This window comes from Canis lupus, chromosome 9 (assembly GCF_003254725.2).
Source record: "Canis lupus dingo isolate Sandy chromosome 9, ASM325472v2, whole genome shotgun sequence".
Taxonomy (NCBI): Eukaryota; Metazoa; Chordata; class Mammalia; order Carnivora; family Canidae; genus Canis; species Canis lupus.
Window position 1 is genome coordinate 24,534,444 of NC_064251.1, and position 19,451 is coordinate 24,553,894.

General features: G+C 56.2%; 1 protein-coding gene and 1 non-coding gene across 4 annotated transcripts in view; one reads left to right on the forward strand and one right to left on the reverse strand.

The window, feature by feature from the left end:
- LASP1 (LIM and SH3 protein 1) overlaps window positions 1–19,451 on the reverse strand; it is a 51,987-nt gene that overhangs the window by 21,245 nt on the left and 11,291 nt on the right. For 2 of the 3 annotated variants that reach the window (XM_025440720.3, XM_025440721.3), the window contains exons 2-3: window positions 10,882–10,976; window positions 1,791–1,875 (exon numbers count right to left, since the gene is read on the reverse strand). In XM_025440720.3, the coding sequence (XP_025296505.1) occupies window positions 1,791–1,875; window positions 10,882–10,976 (180 nt within the window). Of the gene's footprint in view, window positions 1–1,790; window positions 1,876–10,881; window positions 10,977–18,393; window positions 18,644–19,451 lie in introns of those variants that run through there. The other variant, XM_025440719.3, reaches the window with a different exon arrangement.
- On the forward strand, window positions 19,327–19,398 carry TRNAC-GCA (transfer RNA cysteine (anticodon GCA)). The gene has a single exon. It is a non-coding gene; the product is annotated as a tRNA-Cys (tRNA).

The following is a 19,451-nucleotide window of genomic DNA, read 5'->3' on the forward strand; positions in this document are numbered from 1 at the left end:
CCCTGGGACCAGGATTGGGAGTCCCAGACACTCATCAGCTGTTGGCTAGGGTCTGACCGAAATCTTCACTGTGCAGACCAGCCCGAGGCCCCAGGCTGCCTCAGTCCCTCTTCCTGCCTCCTGGACCACCCTGGCCTCCTCAGCCAGCAGAGGTCAGGACTCCATATCGGCTCCCCCTTACTACAGGTTCCACGGAAAGCAGGTCAGCATCCGGGTTGGCAGATGTAACCTGCGGCCGACAGAAAACAGCTTCTCCTACTTGCTCCTCTGGCTGCTGTGGGACACGCAGGAGGTCACGCAGTTCAGTCACGCCTGAACGTCAGGCCGGGACTGTAACACGGTCAAGGTCATTGTACTTGGGAGTGGAAACTTCATGTGAAAATTCACTTACTGTGCGTGTCAACAGGCAAAGCGTCAGTCCCTCCTCTGACACCCACCTTGGAGTAGGGTCAAGGATGAATGAGGCCAAGTAACTAAAAGTGCTTGCTAAGCTATCAAAGTTCTCACTAGCACCAGGAACTACTGTGTTTATTATCAAGGTAGAGATAAGTTCTGCTTAGGGAGCTGGGTAGAAAATTAGAAAGAACAGAAGTCTCAGAATTAGCCAAGCCAGCCTTCAAGGTCAGCAATATCCCTTCCCTCAGCCCTACAGTGGTACTGACGCTGCCAACTGCACAGGCTCACGAGGTACCCAGGGCATGAGGCGCTTGATACCACAGCAGTTCATATCATTCTACCCCTACTACCCATATGGTCTTAGCAAGTCCCCTCATGTCTCTGGGCCTGCTTCCTCATCTGTGCCAGGGGAAAAACAGCTGCCAGGAAGAGTCAATGAGAGAATGCACATAAAGCCCTCGAGAGCACAGGGCTGGTTCTCCTTCCCATGACCTCCTGGGAGACAGGGACCCCAAGAGGTCATGTTAACATCAGACAGCAGGAATCCCACTCTGGAGGGATTAGGAGAGATCCCCCTCTGTGACCCAGGTGGATCCTCTGCAACATGTTCCCGGCCTTGGGCACCCTGTCCACTTGGCTAAGTTCCTTGGTTGGGGGGGGGGTCTTTGCCAGAGCCTCAACCCACCCCCATCCCCCACCACCTATCTGGGCCAGGATGGTCCCAGAAGCCCACCCACAACTCCAGGCAGAGGGACCTGTTCAGGTCCCAAGGCTCTGGATTCTTTGCTTATTCCTCGCTGTTCACTAAAGACCGGGTCCTTCCTGGGGCAGGAGGCCATCTTCTCCCCTGCGACAGTGGCAGGCATCACTCCCCACAAAGCAGGTGCTCAAAAAAAACCAAGCCCTAGGAGACAAAGGTGGGACAGGCCCCAGGGCAAGGCCCCCTCCACAGCCTGCCCTCTGAAGGGTGGAGGAGGTTCGGAGACATGGCCATAAAGGGTGGGCTGACCTCAGATTGGCACGAGCCTGGAGAGGTGAGTCCTGTCCTTTGAGGGAGGGCATGAGTAGAGAGTAGGGAGTAGTAGACAGGGAGGCCCTCCTGGAGGAGGTAGGCTTTAGAAGCCCCATGAGAATTCCTGGAGCAGAATCAGATATCCATATCTCTCCAAGGCAGAAGGAGGAGGGAGCATGCCTTCCTCCACTTCTTTGATAAAAATCAGGAAATATGAAGTAACCAGGCGCAGGGGTGTGGGGGCAGGGAGACAAGGCAAGTGCCAGGATTTCAGCACCTTGGGCTTGCTGAGTAACCACAGGAGGAAGGAACCCTTGCCAAATGCAGAGGTTACAACAGGCCTCCCTCCCTGCCAGGCCACAGTGCCACCCCGCCCCCTCACCTGACTCTGGAGCTCGCTCTGTTGCTTGAGGCGGAGGTTTTCCGGGGTGTCAGCCACCATGGTGAAGGACTGCTTGGGGTAGTGTCTGCAGGAAGGAAATAAAGAGTGAGGTCACTCTGGGGAAGGGGCAGGAACCTCTGATGAACACCATGTGATTAAAATAAAAACTTAAAAAAAAAAGTAGTAGTAAAGGGGAATGGGACATGCATATCCAGGGGGACTTCCTGGAGGAGGTGGTGAGAGAAAATGCACACATCCGGAGTGGTGTTTCAAGAGGCTGACAAGGTCTAACTCAACTGAAAGGTGGGGACACATTAGCATGATGTCAGAAAATCAGCTTGAGGCCCCCGAGTGACAGATAACACTATAAGAAAGGCTGATGTTCGCCTGGTGCCTTAGTTCATCAAATCCCCACAAACACCCTCTTTTCCTGCTCTGACAGAAGGGAGAACTGAGGCTTGGACAAGTTGAACAATGTGGCCAAGGCACAGGGCCAGTAACTGGTAGCATCTAAATTCGCACCCAATCTCCCTAGGGCCCAGCATCCTGTACCAAACCCTCTAGTCTCCAGACACAGGACAGACCAGAAGCCTGTTCCCCAGAAAGAGCGCTGGCTTGGAGGTACCAGGAGCCAGGGCAGCCCTCAACGCCAAGCCTGCAGGGACCTCCAGGATCACAAGGGGGCCTCAAGGACCTTACTTGAGGGGGCAAGTGAGTGCCCCCTCACTTCCCAGAGGAGGAAATGGTGTGCTGGTGCCAGGCCCTTAGCACTTCGCCGTTTTCATAATTAACTTATTTATCACACTGGTTTCTTGTCCTCTCTCTACTTCTCCCTGAGGTGAGAGGTTTCTGGTCTCTTTTGTCCACTATTTTATCCCAAACTCCTTAGAACAGTAGCTGGTGTTCAACAGATGTTTGTTGGATAAATGAATGTCACACAAGGCACTGCACTGTTCTAGGCCAAGACTAGAACTCGAGTCTCCTATGTCCACTGGGGCATGAGCAAGTCCCTCAGCAAACCAGCTACTGACAGGCAGCCTTGAGTCACTGGTTTGTGGGTATGTGCTGCTATGTAACACGGTTGCGGGTCCACACAAGTTCCAAATAGTTCATAGACTGGTGAGCAGCTTCTCTGAGCAGGAGCTGAGGTCTGGCCGTCTGGTCATTTGCAGGCCTGGGTGACCATACCTCACCACAACCATGATCACCTGCGGATTTCCAATTCACAGAAGAAGGTCCTCAGCCTTCTTCTAGGTATGTTCCACCCCGGCTGGCTGATACGCCCTAGAGCCAGAAATGAACTGCCCTCCTACTGTGCGCTCACCAAAGCTGGAAGGTTCTTGCTGGCAACACGCTGAGCCAGAGGTACCTGTGAACACAGGACTTCCCTCCAGGCCACCACTTGTGAAGGGGAAGACTTAGGATTTGCAGAACTAAACCAAGGTGGCTAGGGAGGGGAGGGTGACTAGAATGGACACAGCGCTGGGCTCTGGCCCTGCCACTGACCCTCTGGGTGATGTTAGCAAAATTTTTTTCCGCCTGGGCTAGTTTCACTGTCCTGGACTGAGGTGATTCCGGCTGTACCCCACTCCCAGCCTCCACTGCCTCTCCTGGGTCCTCCCTCCCACATCAGCTCAGGCCTTCAGCAATCCCAGCAGAGGGAGAGGACAGAAAAATAAACACAGGTGCCTGCAGCTGGCAACAGAAATGGCCCATGGATGAATGAGGGGCTAGGGCTATGGATCCAGGCCCCAGGCTTGGCCCAGCTGCAGGAAGCTAGGGCCACCCACAGGTGAGGTGCTCCATTCAAAATTCCTTAGCAGTTCCAGAAAAAGGGAGGGTCATTGGGAGTCTGTTCCCAGATACCAGAAAGAGAATAGCAGGAGGCATCCAAGTAAGATCTTCAGCAGAAATGGCTAAGGTCGTGGGAGGGAAGGCTTCAGAGATGACCCTCCCACCAAATCAGAGTCCTTCTGAAGGTGTCATGGAGGTGAGAAGAGCATCCTGTAAGTAGAGACTCATGTGGCAGAGGAGGGAGGTAAGGTCCTGACACCAGAGGAAGGAAGGGAAGACACCCCCACCCCCACCCCAGGCAGCTCTGGCCCAGGACTTGAAGGGTCTGTTCCACGATGGCATTGCTTAGCACTTGGTGGGGAAGGGTGGCCGGTGGGCTCAGCAAACACGCATGCTCTGGAGCCAGTCTGCAAACCTGGGCTTTCCCATGTGCCTGAATGTACAAGGTGAAAATGGAGTGCCAGCTCCGGTGGTCCAAGGACAGCCAGACGCAGGCACCTGCCGTGCACCCTCCACTCTGCAGTTCTCTGAGGCTCCTACGGTGTACACATGCCGCCGTGTTCCTCACACGCAGTGAATACAGAGATGGGCCCTCTGCAACCATGCGTGTCTCCTAGACGCCTACGGCCAGCAGGTCCACACCCGACAGCACGCGTTCCAGGCCACATTCACGCATCTCTGCCACTGCACCAAAAGGGTATCGGGAGATCCACCCCAACAGGCAGCAAGTGTCTCTTGATGATACTGCCAGGTGTTTCACCTTCTCTTTGGAACCATCATGACCACCTCCCCCACCCCAGATCTAAGCACCCCGTGGCCAAAACGCCAATCCCATCAGAAGGGAAGGGGAGCTGAACCTAGATGCGCATGCAGCTTAATCTGGCAGGAAGAGGGGGAAGTAGGGAAGATTTTAATCCTGCATCAGATTAACTAGATTATAGTGGGGCTCCAGAACCTCCAGTCTCTTACCCCACCTCCTAGACCCAACCGTGGGCGGGAGGAAGGCAGGCAGACATCTATTCCCCCTGCTCGGTCAAACCCATCCCCTCCCCACAGCCCCCAGCCCTGGCGAGACAACCGTGCCTTCCCCGCCTTCCCTTCCCTTCCCTTGCTCACTGCGCTTCAGGTTCCCATAGCAACCCCATCCTCAGCTCCAGGCAGGAGCAGCAGACACAGAGTCTGTGGGGGTGGGGGAGGCGCCCACGGCAAGGGTGTCCTCAGCTGCAGAGGAGCCCATGAGGGCCAAACCAGGAGACTACGGATGCAGGATCCTTGGAGACCGTGGCAGTGAGGACGACAGGAGACACTGTGTTTCGGGGGGAGGACCCCAAATGTCGGTGCTGTGCCCTTCCCCCACCAGCATGACTGCCTTCCAAGAGGGCTGCAACTGATTTGACCTCCTTCCGGAGAAGCTGCTGGGAATTCCACTTTCTGCCTCCCTCTCTCCTCAGACTGAAGCTCTCCCCACCCATCACCCTCAGATTCCGGTCGGCGAACAGATGTGTGTGTGTTTGCCCATGTGGGCGCTGAGGCAGATGGGGGGTCATCACCCCAGCTAGTGACCCTGCTGGCACCCCAGCCCCACCAACAGGCCAGACCATGGTGAGGGAGCAGGGAGCCAGGGTGGGAAGAATTGGGTGTCCCAACCCTACCTGGAGCTGGGTGCAGAGCATGGTTGTTCTTTGTCCTTTCTGGTGGCCGGGCTGCACCAGCCCCTTGTTATCATTCCAGGCAGTGGGCCCTCTCCTGACGCCCTTCCCCACCTTTGACTGCGGTATCAGCTGCTCTGGGGGAGAGGGAGACATGCAGACTGTCCAAGTCCACTAGGGCAGGAAGCCTGGGGAGGGGTGGGGGTGGGGGGCTGCCGGGAAAGGGATCTAGCATCCATGAGGGCAAGATCAGGGACCAGCAGGGCAATCAGGCAGTGGCTGGCAGCAGCCTGGGCCTCTGGGAGAACCTAGAGGAACACCAAGTGACTTCTGGATAGACTGTATCCTGTGCACATTCTCTCGTGAAATCTGCTACAAGGCTTTGGGTTAGAAAAGGCAGGTATTATCACTGTGTCTGTTTTACAGATAAAGAAGCTGATGCTCAGTGTCAAGGACAAAGACCTTGCCCCGTGCACTCCCCCCTCCCCACCAGTGCCCAGGCATCTAGGGGCAGGCTGACATCTCTCTCAGATGGACCCCAGTCCACCCCCAGCTCTCAGAGCTCTGGGGAAAGATGTGCTTGGCAGGGCGGGTGGAGAATGAAGTACTTTATCTTTCAAACCCCACCAGTTCCCCCAGCTTGGTCATCATGAGAGACCCTCTGGAGGTCAGAAGGCAGGCAGACAGGCCAAAGCCACCTACTCCTTAAAACTTTTCTAAAGCAGGTATCTCGAGAGTCCAGCCAACGACCCACATGGATGCAGGAGGAGGGTCCTCCGCCTCTCAGGGGCTTTCCCTGAGGACCTCTGAGTCACCTTCCTGATCAGAAGGACTATGAGGACAGGTGGGATGCAGAGAAGCTGCCAGGCTCAGGCTTCAGGCACACTGGAGACAGGGACAGCTTAGAGGGCACGGCCCCACTCCCGCTCCTGCCCTTAGCTGCATTCCAGAGGCCAAGCTAGAATAGACCAGAAAGCCCGGCTCTCCCTTTCTACAAGCAACCTTGCCCCTTTCAGCCTTGGACCCCTTCAAAAACTACAGCTTTTTGTTCAGGGAGGAACAAAAATACATCAACAAAAGCAACAAGGAGCCTTTGGTTTTACCAAAAGAAAAAAAAAAATAGCCCCTGCATCCTGCCTCTGGAAGTAGCGGCCGATTCCCCTGCTGGGAAGGCTGCCCACGGGCCAGCGGGGAGGGCTACTTTCTAACCCAGTTTCTCCCCAGTCCCCCAGGCCTGAGGGGCTGAAATGGTGGGGATAGGAGACAACAAGGAAGCACTGTTTGACCAGTCGAAAAAAATGAGCAGCCAGAAAGATCAAGGCCAGACATGAAGAATTTACCAGCCCTCAGGTATCAGAGACCAGATGAAAAATCAAAGCTGGGAGCTGTCCCCAATGGCAGTACACCAAGAAAAATGATTCTGCCAAGTTGGGTAAGGCATGCAAACTGGGCCTCAGTTTCCTCATCTCTAAAATGGGGGCATCAAACCAAAAAATAAAATAAAATAAAATAAAATGGGGGCATCAGGGACGCCTGGGTGGCTCAACAGTTGAGCGTCTGCCTTAGGCTCAGGTCATGATCCCAGGGTCCTGGGATCGAGTGCCGCATCGGGCTTCCTGCATGGAGCCTGCTTCTCCCTCTGCCTGTGTCTCTGCCTCTCTGTGTGTCTCTCGTGAATAAATAAATATAATCCTTAAAAAAAAATCTTTAAAAAAATAAAATAAATAAAATAAAATGGAGGCATCAAGAAACAAAGTGGTCTCTGAGTTTCCTTGAGGCCCCAACATCTCTGAGTGTAAGACTTTGGGGATGAGAGTGGTGGCCCGGGGGAAGGGGAGTGCTGCATCTGGCCATGTGGATGCCCCATTGAGCCTGCCTCCTCCCTCCCCAACTCGAATCACATCCTCTCACTCCCACTCCTGGTGCTACACCCACTCCTTGGGACATCAGATCCCATTTTCTCCCCATCAGAGGCAGGGAAGAGGGAAGCAGCAAAGCCCCAGGCCCCAGTCCTGGATCTACCCACCAATGAATCCAGGGACACTTTGAGCACCCAACCTCACCAGCACAGGCCTCACACACTCTGAGACCCGAGGGAAGGAGCAGGATGACAGTCCCTTATTCTCCAGAGCCATCTCCATCCTCATTAGCCCTTCACCACCTAGCTCAAGGAAACTGAAGGATGGAGGGAAGTCTGTAGGCGGTGAAGAGGGGGAGGGTGCTTCTGAGTGTGCCCCCTTTCTTCCCTGGCCTACCTTGTCCATGTCCACCCCCACACTTGACAGCCCCAAAAGCTGGTTCCCCTAGTCTGAATCTCTGCCTCAGGTGTGCAGGCTACATTAACTCATGGCCCCGAAGAGAGAGGAAAAGGCCACATTCTCCCCACCCCCATCCCACCCCTGACCTCCACACTCCTAGACTATTTGCATGGAGACAAAGGGGCAGGTTTGTGCGTGCTAGCCCATAGCACATCAGCCACACTTTCGGAAAAGGTAGTTTACAAAACAAAAAATGGAGGGCATAAATATTCCTCTAACAGAGGGAGCAGACTCACTCCACTTATCTAGAAATTTCACCAAAGAACTTGATTGACAGTGGTTCTTGCACCACCAGCCATGGTGCAAAAGTGGCACCTCTACCTTGCCACAGCAATGCCTGGATGGCTGTGCCTGGGGAATGTGAACACAAACGCAGCCTTTTCAGTCTGACTTGGCATTTCTTCCCGGCCCCACACCCAAATAAGTGTGTGTGTCTGGATACGCACCAGGTATGCATTTAAGGGCATGTCTGTGGGGGTCCATGATGGCCCAGCAGGCTGGCTGTGAGCTCTAGCCTGTGTTCTCTCTGTTGGCTAAGCCCAAAACAAGTCTGGTGCAAGGAGAGAAACTGAAGAGGCCTTTTTGCTGCTTACAGTCACTTTCTAGAAAATATTAAAATCTCAGTCTTGAGAAGCTACCAGGGAATGACAGACAGCCTTCTTCTCTCTTGACCACCCCCTTGCAAGATCCTGGCTCAGAGACTGGCCAGAAACAGGCACAACATAGAAGCCTCCCTGCACGCCAAACTCACACACTCACTCACCAAGTGGGTCCAACTTCCTAGCAAAGGGCCAGGAGAGATTACTGGTCCCTCTGAGTCTTGAGCAGGAGGTACTGCTGAGAAGGAAGGAAGCCAGGCCTGAGGTCTACAAAGCGAGGCCAGGATGGGAGTGGGGGCAAAGCTACACCCTGGGAAGCCCCACGACTCAGGAACCTGAATGTCACTGGAAGATGGGGCCAGAGGAGAAAAGACACAGGAGGGAATGAGGAGGGGACATCAGCCCAGTGCACATGGCACATGGCAGGTGCTCATACTCTTTGGTCTAGGGGCCAGCACCCCTGGGTAGGAATTTGTAACTGGAGAAACTGAAGCTCAGACAAGTCCAGAGGGTACTGCTCGCAAGCCAGGCCCATTACATCTGGCTTATTCTGGACTCGCTATGTCAGGTTTGCTGGCCCAGACTAGCTGCTCTACAGCGATGCAGTCGCCCTCACTGAGGGAATGTGAATGCCTGGGGCAAAGTGCTACTCTGCTCACTCCCAGCTGAAGTGAGGCCCTGCTGGGCCACACACCCACCGGAGGTCTCGAGATCTCGGCTCTCATTCAGAGTCCTCCCTAGATAACATCCCAGCTGAGCCAAAGGTCAACTGGGCAGAGGCTAGGGCTGTAAAGGCTGGGGAAACAGAGAAGGGCCAACCTGCTCCTATGGCCAGGGTGGGGGTGAGGGAGCCAGGAACCTCTGCCTGGGCAGTTTGGAAGCAACATCCCGGAAGCGGTGCTTCATCTCCTGCCTCTCCTGGAGACCCCAACACCTGCAGGAGTCCCCCAGCCCCCCTGCTTGCTGCAGCTCTCCAGAAGAAGTTAGAAGAGCTAAGCTGGGACTCTGGCACCAGGCTGAAAAAACGCAGAGAAAACAAGGACAAACCTCTGACTTCTTTCACCAACTCCCAATGCTCACTGAATTCTAGGCTACTAGAGTCTTAGGAAAAGACGTGAGTAAGCATCAGTCTGTGCCCACCCACCAGGCTCTGGGCTAGGCCACGCTTCTGCCTAGAGAGGCAGAGGCTCAGCAGCTGCCCCCAGAGGAGCCTCAGAGCCCAGAATCTAGCTTTGAGTGGTCCAGTCCTGAAGGGGTTAAGCTGCCCCAGCCTCTGGGCTCTACTGAACCCCACCCCACTCCTCAGCGGAGGGAGGAGGGAGGAAGTGGCAGAGAATCAGGGCTTGTGTGAGCCTTTAAGAATCCTAAGAATGTCCCATTTCCCTTGGGGGGGTTGGGAGGGGTTGGTAGGGGGAAGAGGATCAGTGGAAGCTAATAGAAGAGCAGAGGCAGCTGAAGGAGGAGCCAGGACAGAGCTGTGACCCTCCTTCTACCCGGGGGCAACCTTCTGGTGCCCCAGTCCCTCACAGAAGGGACAATATCCAAGCTGCTTCTTGGGCTTGAGATTTGTGTCAGAAATCTCCTTTCCCAGCACCTGGCACCGGTTGGCACATAGCAGCTGGCAGGCAGTAGGTGCCTAATGAAGGTTCAAATCCCAGGGAGATGACACTGTGGTGTTAAGAGGGCACTGGGGGTGCCGTAAAGGAGAGACTGCCTTTCAAAGGGGTTTAAGCCCCCCATCCTTTTTAGCGAAGTCCCAGCGCTGCCCTCCTTGGCAAACTTCAGCTTCGGAGAGCCTCCTGACTGAGAAAAAGCCTAGACTCAAGTCAGATGCTGGATTCTTTGAATATTGATTTTGCCACTGCTTAGTGACTTGACCTTCTGAAGCCCTCACCTAGGAGAGCGGGAGAGGGGAGAGGGCAGGGTGCCAGGAGGTTGTGTGTGTGTGTCCCCTCCCCCACACTGGGTTTACACTTGCTACAGATGAAGTCAACTTGCTATATATGAGGTCAACATGCAGGTGGAAGGTGGTGTGCTCTCTGGAACTGCATGGGACCGGAGGGGGGTGTCCTGGATGGAATGAGTTCCCCACCTCTCCCTCTCTCCTCACAGCAGGATAGGCTGCAGGTCCCAGTGTAAAAGAAACAGAGCCCCAGCCAACTCCACTGGAATCCACAGCCTCCTTCACCAGGCAGGGAGGGAAGAGATCTGCCCCCAGGCTGGGCACCCCCTGAACATTGCCCCCAGTTCTCAAGGGATGAACACCGGGAAGTGCTAGAGCCGGAAGCCCCCAGAGCCTAGTACCCAGAACCTCTGGCAGGGGGCGGGTAAGAGAGAGAGATGAGGGGAGGCAAAACCAAGGGAAGGCAAAACTGACAATTCTCACAATAGGCCAGAGGACAGTCCCCTGAAGAACCAGGCTAGGCCCCTCTCGCACGGCGGGGTGCAATGGAAGGGTCAGGCCTGCTTCGCAGAGACCAGAATGTCACTGGGTTCACCTGCTTGCCTGGATTTGAACTAGCCTCTCACGGCCACATCATCTGGGGCAAATCCAGTCCCTTCCCCAGCCTCAGTTTCCCTCCCTGTAAAATGGGCATATCAGCAGCCCTTACTTCATTCTGCTGAGGTGAGGACTAAGCATGACGAGTGCTTATCAGGTAGGGTGCAGGAGTGCTGGGCAGCCTCGGGGAACAGGAGAAAGGGGGAAGGGAGGGAGGGAGGCAGGACTCACGCATTGCAGTAGGGGATCTTCTCATAGCCCTTGTAGTTTTTCATGTTGAGTGTCATCTTGCAGGTCTCGCAGTGGAAGCATGCTTTGTGCCAGAACTAGGGACAGAAGCAGAGGGAGGACAGCCATCAGAACCAGGACTTCAGGGAGGGGCACTCGGTCCCAGGGACTGGAACATGGAATCACTCTGGGTGAGCTGGGGCCATCTCAGTGGTTCCGGCACCTGCTGACTCTCCCCTTCCTGCCCCCACTTGCCACGGGCCAGCTGTGTGAGCTAAGAGGGAGTGAGGAAGAGGCCAGATACAGCAGGGACAAGCTGCCCCCAGAAGGCGGGCCCCACCTCCCCAATACCACTGTGTTGCCCCTATGCGCCCGCTCAAACACACACACACACACACACACACACACACACACACACACACACACACACACACGCTGGAGAGCCTCATTGCTTATGCAAAGCCGCACCAGGGTTGCTAAGAAGCCATTGGAAGAGTAGCTCCTCAGCTTTGACAGGGAGTAGAGAAGAAGAGGAGGGCCCCAGCCACCTTGGCACTCCTTGCTCCCGCTCCAGGGCCCTGAGACACCCATGACACCGACGATACCCATGAGGCCCCGGGACCAGCTCTTCCTGGGGGACCTGGAGTGGGAGGTGGGTGTCCCAAGCTCTAGTCACCATACCCAGACCCTTCCTACCCTTCCTCACCCTTCTCTCAGCCCAGCCAGACAACTGTGGGACAGCACGCCCCAACTGCTCTCCCTCTGAGGCACTACAGAGCCTTGCTTGGAGGTGAACACGCCCCACAGTGGACATCCCAGCTCCACCCTGACCAGCTTGTGACCTTGGTCAGGGCCTATGCCTCTGAGCCATTTCCAGGTCTGTAGAATGAAAATAAGAAAAACAGGGCAACCGGGTGGCTCAGTGGTTGAGCGTCTGCCTTTGGCTCACGCTGGGGCTCCACATTGGAGCCTTAGACCCCAAGATCCCGGGGTTCTGGGATCAAGCCCCACATCGGGCTCCCAGTGGAGAACCTGCTTCTCCCTCTTCCTTCGTCTCTGCCTCTCTGTGTGTCTCTCATGAATAAATAAATAAAATCTTAACAGTGAAGATTAAATGAGAAATCACCTGTAAAGCACTCAGCACAGCACTTGGCCCCTCCGAGGACTTGACTCTTAGGTGCCGAGCACTGAGACAGGTACAAACCCAGCCCAGGGAGCTCAGTGGCTCATGGTGGAGGTTTGCATATGCTGGGGAGCAGGTGGGGTGGCCCAACCACAGCTACATCGAGTGCCAATGAGTGACAGATAAGATTTCAGCAAAACCCAGGGACCAAACCAGGGAACAGAGTCAAAGACCAGGAGGGTGGATCCCTGGGTGGCTCAGTGGTTGAGCGCCTGCCTTCAGCCCAGGGCGTGGTCCTGGAGTCCCGGGATGGAGTCCCACGTCAGGCTCCCTGCATGGAGCCTGCTTCTCCCTCTGCCCGTGTCTCTGCCTCTCTCTCTCTGTGTCTCTCATGAATAAATAAATTCTTTAAAAAACAAAGACCAGGAGGGAAGGGGGCCCGAGGCCATAGAAGTGCCCCCATCCTGAGAAATGCTGATGCTCAGGCCAACCCATGTAAATGAGATAGAAACTGACCGCCCGTCAGCCCAGGATGAGGCCCCAGGATCAACACAGCCCTGTGAGGCCAGCCTCCAGGACCCCCGAATCTGGGCTGTGTGGTAGCCTGGCTGGCCTATCTGCCCCATTTCCATTGATCAGAGGAAGACATTCCCGACCCCTCAAAGAAGGAGGCCAGAAGCCAGGGAAGGGCCCAGGGAGACTTCCGAAGGTGCCCAGCACAGAGCTGCTTGTCGGCCATCTGTTAAGGAATTCCCCAGAGTCAGTGCTTTTCAAAACGTGTTGCCCAGCCAAGGGGCGCTTCTGAGACGCTTGGGAGGAGGGGACAGAAAAAAAGGGAAGCTGAGGGACTGGGACATCACCTCTTCAACCCTGGCCCACTTCAACCAGAGACCAGAGGATAATTTGGGGGTAACTACCTTCCAACAGAGTCCTTTCCCTACCAAGTAGACTTGCCAAAGGTGGAATAGTAAAGGAAGTGATAGGAGAACCACACTTTTGGGAAGAAGGCCAGCTGAAGTCTGGGAGCAAAGGGATGGTTAGTGTAAGCTTGGCCCTCACCCCAACCTGGGCCTATCCCAGAGCCCAGCCCAGACTCCTCCCAGTACAAAACCCCGGCACACACAACCTGGCTGGGAAACCAGAACAGGGTAGGCCCTGCCCCCCATCAGCACCCAGAAGTGACAGCCCCTCTCACTCCCCCAATGCCTGGGAGGTGCTGGCAGAGTGCCCCAGCCCTGTCACCACCCAGTCTGCTGGCCTCTGCCTGCCTAGCTGCACAGGCCCCTGCCTGGGCCTCCTGGCCTCCCCCCCACCCCCTCAGGGGCCTGCCAGGAAAAACATTCTCTGGAATCCGGACCATGACCCACTTTCACACACACATATGCAGGAATATGCACTGTCCTAGGACTGGGGACCTCCAAAGCTGCCTCCTGATTGATGTGGGGGAGACACAGGGCAAGAGGGAGGCAGCTCAATCCTAGCAGATGGCCTAGTCCCCACCCTGGAGGTCCCCACCCTCAGGAAGGGGGGCAGAGCATGCTGGCCAGGCTGGGGGTACAGGAGCACCACAGAAACCTCCTAGCTGCCTTTTGGAGGAAGGGGAACCCCTAGCAGGGGATGGTACCCATTTCCATCAGTAGTTCTTCCCCCCCTCACCCCCAGAGACACCATGCTCTCAGCTAAGCACGTTAGAGGCCCAGGCAGTAGCGCCTTGCTCCCTTACAGGGGCTCAGGAGCAGGATAATGAAAATGAGAGTGGCCTGATTGCCTTCAGCGTGTCTACTGAACTCAGGTTCCATGCCCTGCAAAGTGGTCTCACAGAGGTGTGGGGTGGGGGCGTGGGAGGGATGAGATGACCCAGATGCAGGCTCCAAGCCCAGCACAGATCCCGTCACTTCCCTCCTCCCTCTAGAGGAGGGCTCCAAGGTTAAAGAAAATCTGGTAGCTCCCGCTACTGTGTCTCTTTGGACAAGGGTGGGCAGGGGGAGTAGATGGGGAGAGCAGAAGGTGGTAAGTCACCCAACAGCCCCTGTGAGCCAAGCCTGAGCTGGGGACACCAAGGGGATCCCAAGATCAAGGAAATCCCATCCCTATTTCAAACACGTCTGGCGAAGGGCATGGGGAAATAAATCAGTACAACCCCAGTGACCTGTCTGCTTCCCTCCTCTGTCCCATACGCCCTATCCCAGAGTAAGAGTGTCATCCCCCCCCCACTCTCTCCCTCAGCCACCTTTCCTGGAGGCCCCAGGTAAGACTTGCGGAGATGCATTCCTGAGACTCTAGTCTCAGGGGAGCAAAGTACACCTCTGGGTGTGCCACTCTAATCCTTCCTGCTGCCCTAGAAGTCCACTGCTTCCCTAATCACAAAAACCAGCCTCTGGGGCCAGTTAGAAACCTCTGTCCATTTCCAGGTTCCAATGGTGCCTTCAGCACTCTTCAGGTGCATCTCCAAAGCTGCAACCCATTCTACTGAAAACCCACTCCACAGAAGCCCAAATGGAAGCTGAGCGGGGCAGAAGCAAGATCCCCCACACTTGGTCAAGGCCTTGGGCCAGCCTCTCTCTCTCTCTCTCTCTCTCTCTCTCTGAGATCACTGTGTAAGTGGGGGAAGTGGCTGCTCACAGTTCTGGGGGAGGGGGATGCAGTGATCTCCAGGTCACTGTGCCTGCAGCCAGGCACCCTGCCCTCTGAACCCAGGCTGCCTGGGGTGGCCATGACTCAGGGTTGGAGTATGAGGCCCTTTCCTCCCTCCCTGTTGCCAAGGGTTACAGTGTCTCCCCCCCCCCCTCCAGGAACAACACCAGCTGTACCCAGGCCATCCCCTGGCAGGGCTGGGTCACCATCCTAGCTCAGTTGGCCACCTGGGATGCTGGCTAAAAGGAACAGGCCTTGGGTGCACCTCCCCAATTTTCCAGGGGAAGATGGTTATTCCTAGCGCCCCAGCTACACACAGGAGCCCAGGCCCAGAACATTCCTCAGGCCAGAGTCAGGAAGGAGTGGACTGCTATAGACACTGTGAGACAGTGTCGATAAAAGTACCTTTTGCAAACACAACAAACACAAGCGCTGAGCATAAAGAACTTTAGATTAGGATTTCAGCTCTGGCTGAGCAGGGAATGAGCCACATGATCTGTCTGAGCCTCCATTTCTGGGCTTATCATCTACAGGAGCAATCACATCTGTTTTGTGAAGACGGAACCTGGCACGTAGCAGGAAGGAGTAGCTACTGTGAATGGATGATCACAAAGTGATTGTTGGGTATTCTCAGCTTCAGCTGGGAAAGTGGGACATTGAGGCTACATGGTGTCTTGCCCAGCTGCCTTCGGCCTTGTTACCCCCTGTGGGGGTGGCTCAGACCACCAGAGACCGAGAGCCCTACCAACGAGGCGTTCCAGGGGGAACTAGCAGCCTGCCAACCCTCTAGCCTTCCACAAAGTCTCCACCTGTTTTCTGGGGCCTGGGGAAGTAAACCAGGGGACAGCACTCTTGCAGTACAGATCCCCAGATGCAAATGCTTCCCAACAGGGTCATTTCCCAACAGGGTCACTTCCCAACAGGGTCGGGGACAAAACTTCACCCTTCTCAAAATGTAGAGGAGGATGTTTTGAGACACAGACTCCCTTCCTCCCCAAAAGCCCTGCAGCAGCCATTCAGGGAGCCTGGCACAAAGCAAGTGCTCAATAAATATTTGTCCAATGAATGAGCGAATGAGGTCACCCCATTTCTCCCCCAACTCTAAGCCCAGAAGTCCTCTGGGGAAGCACATTTCAACCTCCTTCCTCGAACGCCATCATCAGCAATACATATTTATTCAGCATGCACAGCACACTGGGTACTGGGGGCAGGTGGGGGGCAGGGTGGCTATCAGAAGTGACATGGCCTCTACCCACCTAAGCCCTTGGGGGATAAGGCTCAGGGAGAAGAAAAAGCTAACAGCAAGGACGTAGTTTGTGCTCTGGGTCACATCGTGAGCTATGTACCATAGGGAAATCATAGTGAAATGAATCTAATTTGACTCTCTCCTATAGTAAATGGGAGGCCTTGGGAAGTTGATTAGCAACCACACCTATAAGACTGTATGTTCTTCCTCCCAGGTTTCAGTCCTTTGGGCACGAGGTCCCTAGTCCAGGTGCTTGTCTTTATTGCCTGTAGAGGGTTTGGAGGAACAGGTCTGATACCTGAATATTCTAGGCCTCCAGCTCAGTGCAAGAGTGGGGGAGGTGTCCCCAGGGACATTTCCTGTAAGGAGAGCTCTAAAAAGAGGGAAGACTAACTAACACCCACTTCCCAAGGCAACCCCACCTGAATGTCCTCTTCCAGTTAGGGCAAGAGAACCGCTGGAGAAGGCACCTTGCAGGATCCCTACCCCCTCACCTCTGGCACACAGCACCAAAAGACCTTATGTGGGAGCTGGGTGTGGGGCTGGACCAAGTATCCCAGAAAGATAGGGAGGACACAGCCTATACCACATCCCCTTCCAGGCACTTCAGCACACTGCCCTGCCTCCAAGGAAATCATATCATTCATACCCATCTGACAGATGGTGACTACTGAGGCCTACAGCCATTCATAAAGCTGGTGGGAGCAGACCTGGAACCAGGGCCAAGTCTCCCAACTCCAGGCCTAGCAATCCCTCCACCATATATTGTTTCTGCCTTATATGGGTGAAAGAGCCCACAGCCTCTTCCCAGTTCATGACTATGGAGAATAAGAGGGTGGGGTGGGGGGCATATGGAACGTAAGATGCAGAAGACAAAATCCCTCCCATCAAGGAAAGGCCAAAATCCCAGTGCGCAAGGACAGTGAGTTCTTTAGCCAGTACCTTCAAGTTCAAGTCCTGCCTACCAGAAATTGGCGCGGTCTTTGGGAAGGTCAGCACCCCCATTGCTTGGGCCCACAATATGGCCCTCCTGTCCTCCTGCCCAGCCAAGCCCAGGAGAGACGATGGAACAGCAGCAGCCCCATATACCTCCTGACTCCAAAAGCAAGTTCAAATGTATTTCTGGACCTGGGAACGACACCCGTGGCCCTGACTCATAGATAGGCTAAAGATCGCTGAGGAAGCTTCAACAACAAGGGGGAGGGAAGAGACAAAAAGTATCCAATGAACTATCCTTTCCCAAACAAAACCTGGCTCCAGGTGTGCAATGAAGTTCGCCCCAGGGCCCTGCACTCACTACTCTTCCATTCCATGCCCCCCCAACCTCTGCCAGTTCAGACAGGTCAGAAGGGATATTTGGATTTGGAGTCAGCTTTGGAAGGAGACAAAACCACAGAGCCCTCTCTTCCAGAGTGGGGAGGAGATGCAGAGGGGAGGCATCGCCTTAGGATCTTAGGGAGCTTAAAAGACCTATCCTACCCCAAACTGCTGGAAACACCCAGTTCTACTCTTCAACCCCCTCCAAAAGTATAATAGCAACCAGATGAACAAGTCCAGCATGGATGGGGGGGTGGGGGGGAGACGACGAGTAAAGGCCCCCGGGGGACCGTGAATTTCCAGAAGGCCACCTTCCCTTCTTGGCTTCCCCAGAACTCAGCCAACCCCACCCTCCATTGGGGAAACCTGCTTTGAAAAGTTAGCTCTTTGTTCTACAGGCCAGTCTCAGGCTCTGCGCACAATTTCAAGAGATCTCTGCAAAGCACCCCCCACCCACCCTACTCCAGCACCCGACCCCGCCCCGTTCTGGCTGGGCGGCCTAGCCCCGGGAGTTGGCTTCTAATTTGAGGTGGGGGCTGGGAAGCGATGGAGGATATCTCCTAGTCCCTTAAGCCCTGAACCACCGAGGGGGGTACAGGTCGTCCAAAAAAAGGTGGGGCTTGGGTCCTTATCCGAAGCCCAATTCATCAGATGCAACACTCGCGGCTGATAGCCCCAGCCCCCCGGTCTCCAGGCCACGAAGTCCGGCCATTTGCGGCCAGCGCTGACGGTTTCGCTGGGCCCCCCAACCTCTGCCCCGCCCCCCCGCCGCCCCCTCCCCCTCCCCCTCCCCCAGCGCCCGGCGCTTCCGCCTACTTGGCGCTCAGCTCGGCGGGGAGAGGGAGCGGCCGTCTCCTCTCACTCTCTCGGCCCTAGGGGGCGGGACTGCACCCCTAACCTTCCCCCACCCCCCACCCGGGGCCTGGCCTCCCCACTCCTCTTCCGTCCTCCCAGCCCCAGGGCTCAGAGCCCACTATTCTCCAGTAGTGGCTACCGCCAAGCGTGGACTCCCTGCCGCGCCGCACATCCCCCGTCTCCGGACTGGGGTCTGTCCCCACACCCCATGACACCGCCCTCCCTCCCTCCTCCCGGGATCGCGGGGTTGAGGCGGCACAGACCCGGCCCTTCTCTCCTCCCCTAATCCGGAGCATTGCTCGGGGGTTGCGAGGACGCGCCTCCCGATCCCGGAGCTCACCTTATCCAGACAGTTCACCTTCTCCGTGGGGTACACGATCTTGCCGCACCGGGCGCAGTTGGGATTCATGGCTCCGGGAAGGGCTGGGGCGGGGACGCCCGAGCTCGCGCGCGTTCTCTTTCCCCGGAGCGAGCTGGCGGGAGGCGGCCGCTGCTGCAACTACACAGGCAGCGGCGACGGCGGCTGGAGCTAGGGAACTGGCCTCCGCCTCCGCCCTCCTTCCCCTAATAAACACAGCGGGGAGGAGGGGCTGCACCGGGGCGGGGACGCGCCGCGGGCGCGGGCAGGGGCGCGCGCGGGCGGCGCGCTTCCCGGGCGACGTGGGGCTGCGCGGGGGCGGATTCCGGGGAGGGCGGCTGGGCAGGGGGCGCGCGCCTAGGTGCGTCCATGGGGTCCCCCGTGCGCGGGCGCCCTCCAGCAGAAGGTGCGGGGAGAAACGCGCCCGGAGGCCAGGGACCCCTCGGCGCTGGAGGCGGCGCGGAGCCGGTCTGGCTGCACATCTGGGGCGCCCGGGCTGCGGGAGGCGGGCAAAGCCCTCGCACCTCGAGGGTGGGGCTAGAACCCTCCTGAACGCCCGATCGGATTCACCAGATTCGGGGACTTTCCTTTGTGCCCGTCGGTACCTGGCGTGAACCTGCGGACGGAACGGGAAGCCCCTGCCCCGCCCCTTAGTTCGCCTCCCTTCCCCCCACATCCTTTCCCACATTTGTAGGGCGGAACCGGTACAGCCTGGACGCTGCGCCTTGTAGCCCCGGCTAGTTCTTCCCTCCCCGACCTCTGTCCTGTCGCTGTCCCAGGGTTCTCCGGGTCCGGACACCATCTGCTTTCCGCTTGGCCCCCTTTCTTCCTTCATTCCTTTCTCCTTATTCCCTACTCTTAGTGTAGTAATGTCTTAGTACCCAAAAGAGCCATGTCCAGGCGCAGCAGCGGCGTGGGGGTATAGCTCAGTGGTAGAGCATTTGACTGCAGATCAAGAGGTCCCTGGTTCAAATCCGGGTGCCCCCTTCGTGGTTTTTCCTCCACGCTGTGACGAGCATTTAACAACTTGGATTAACTAT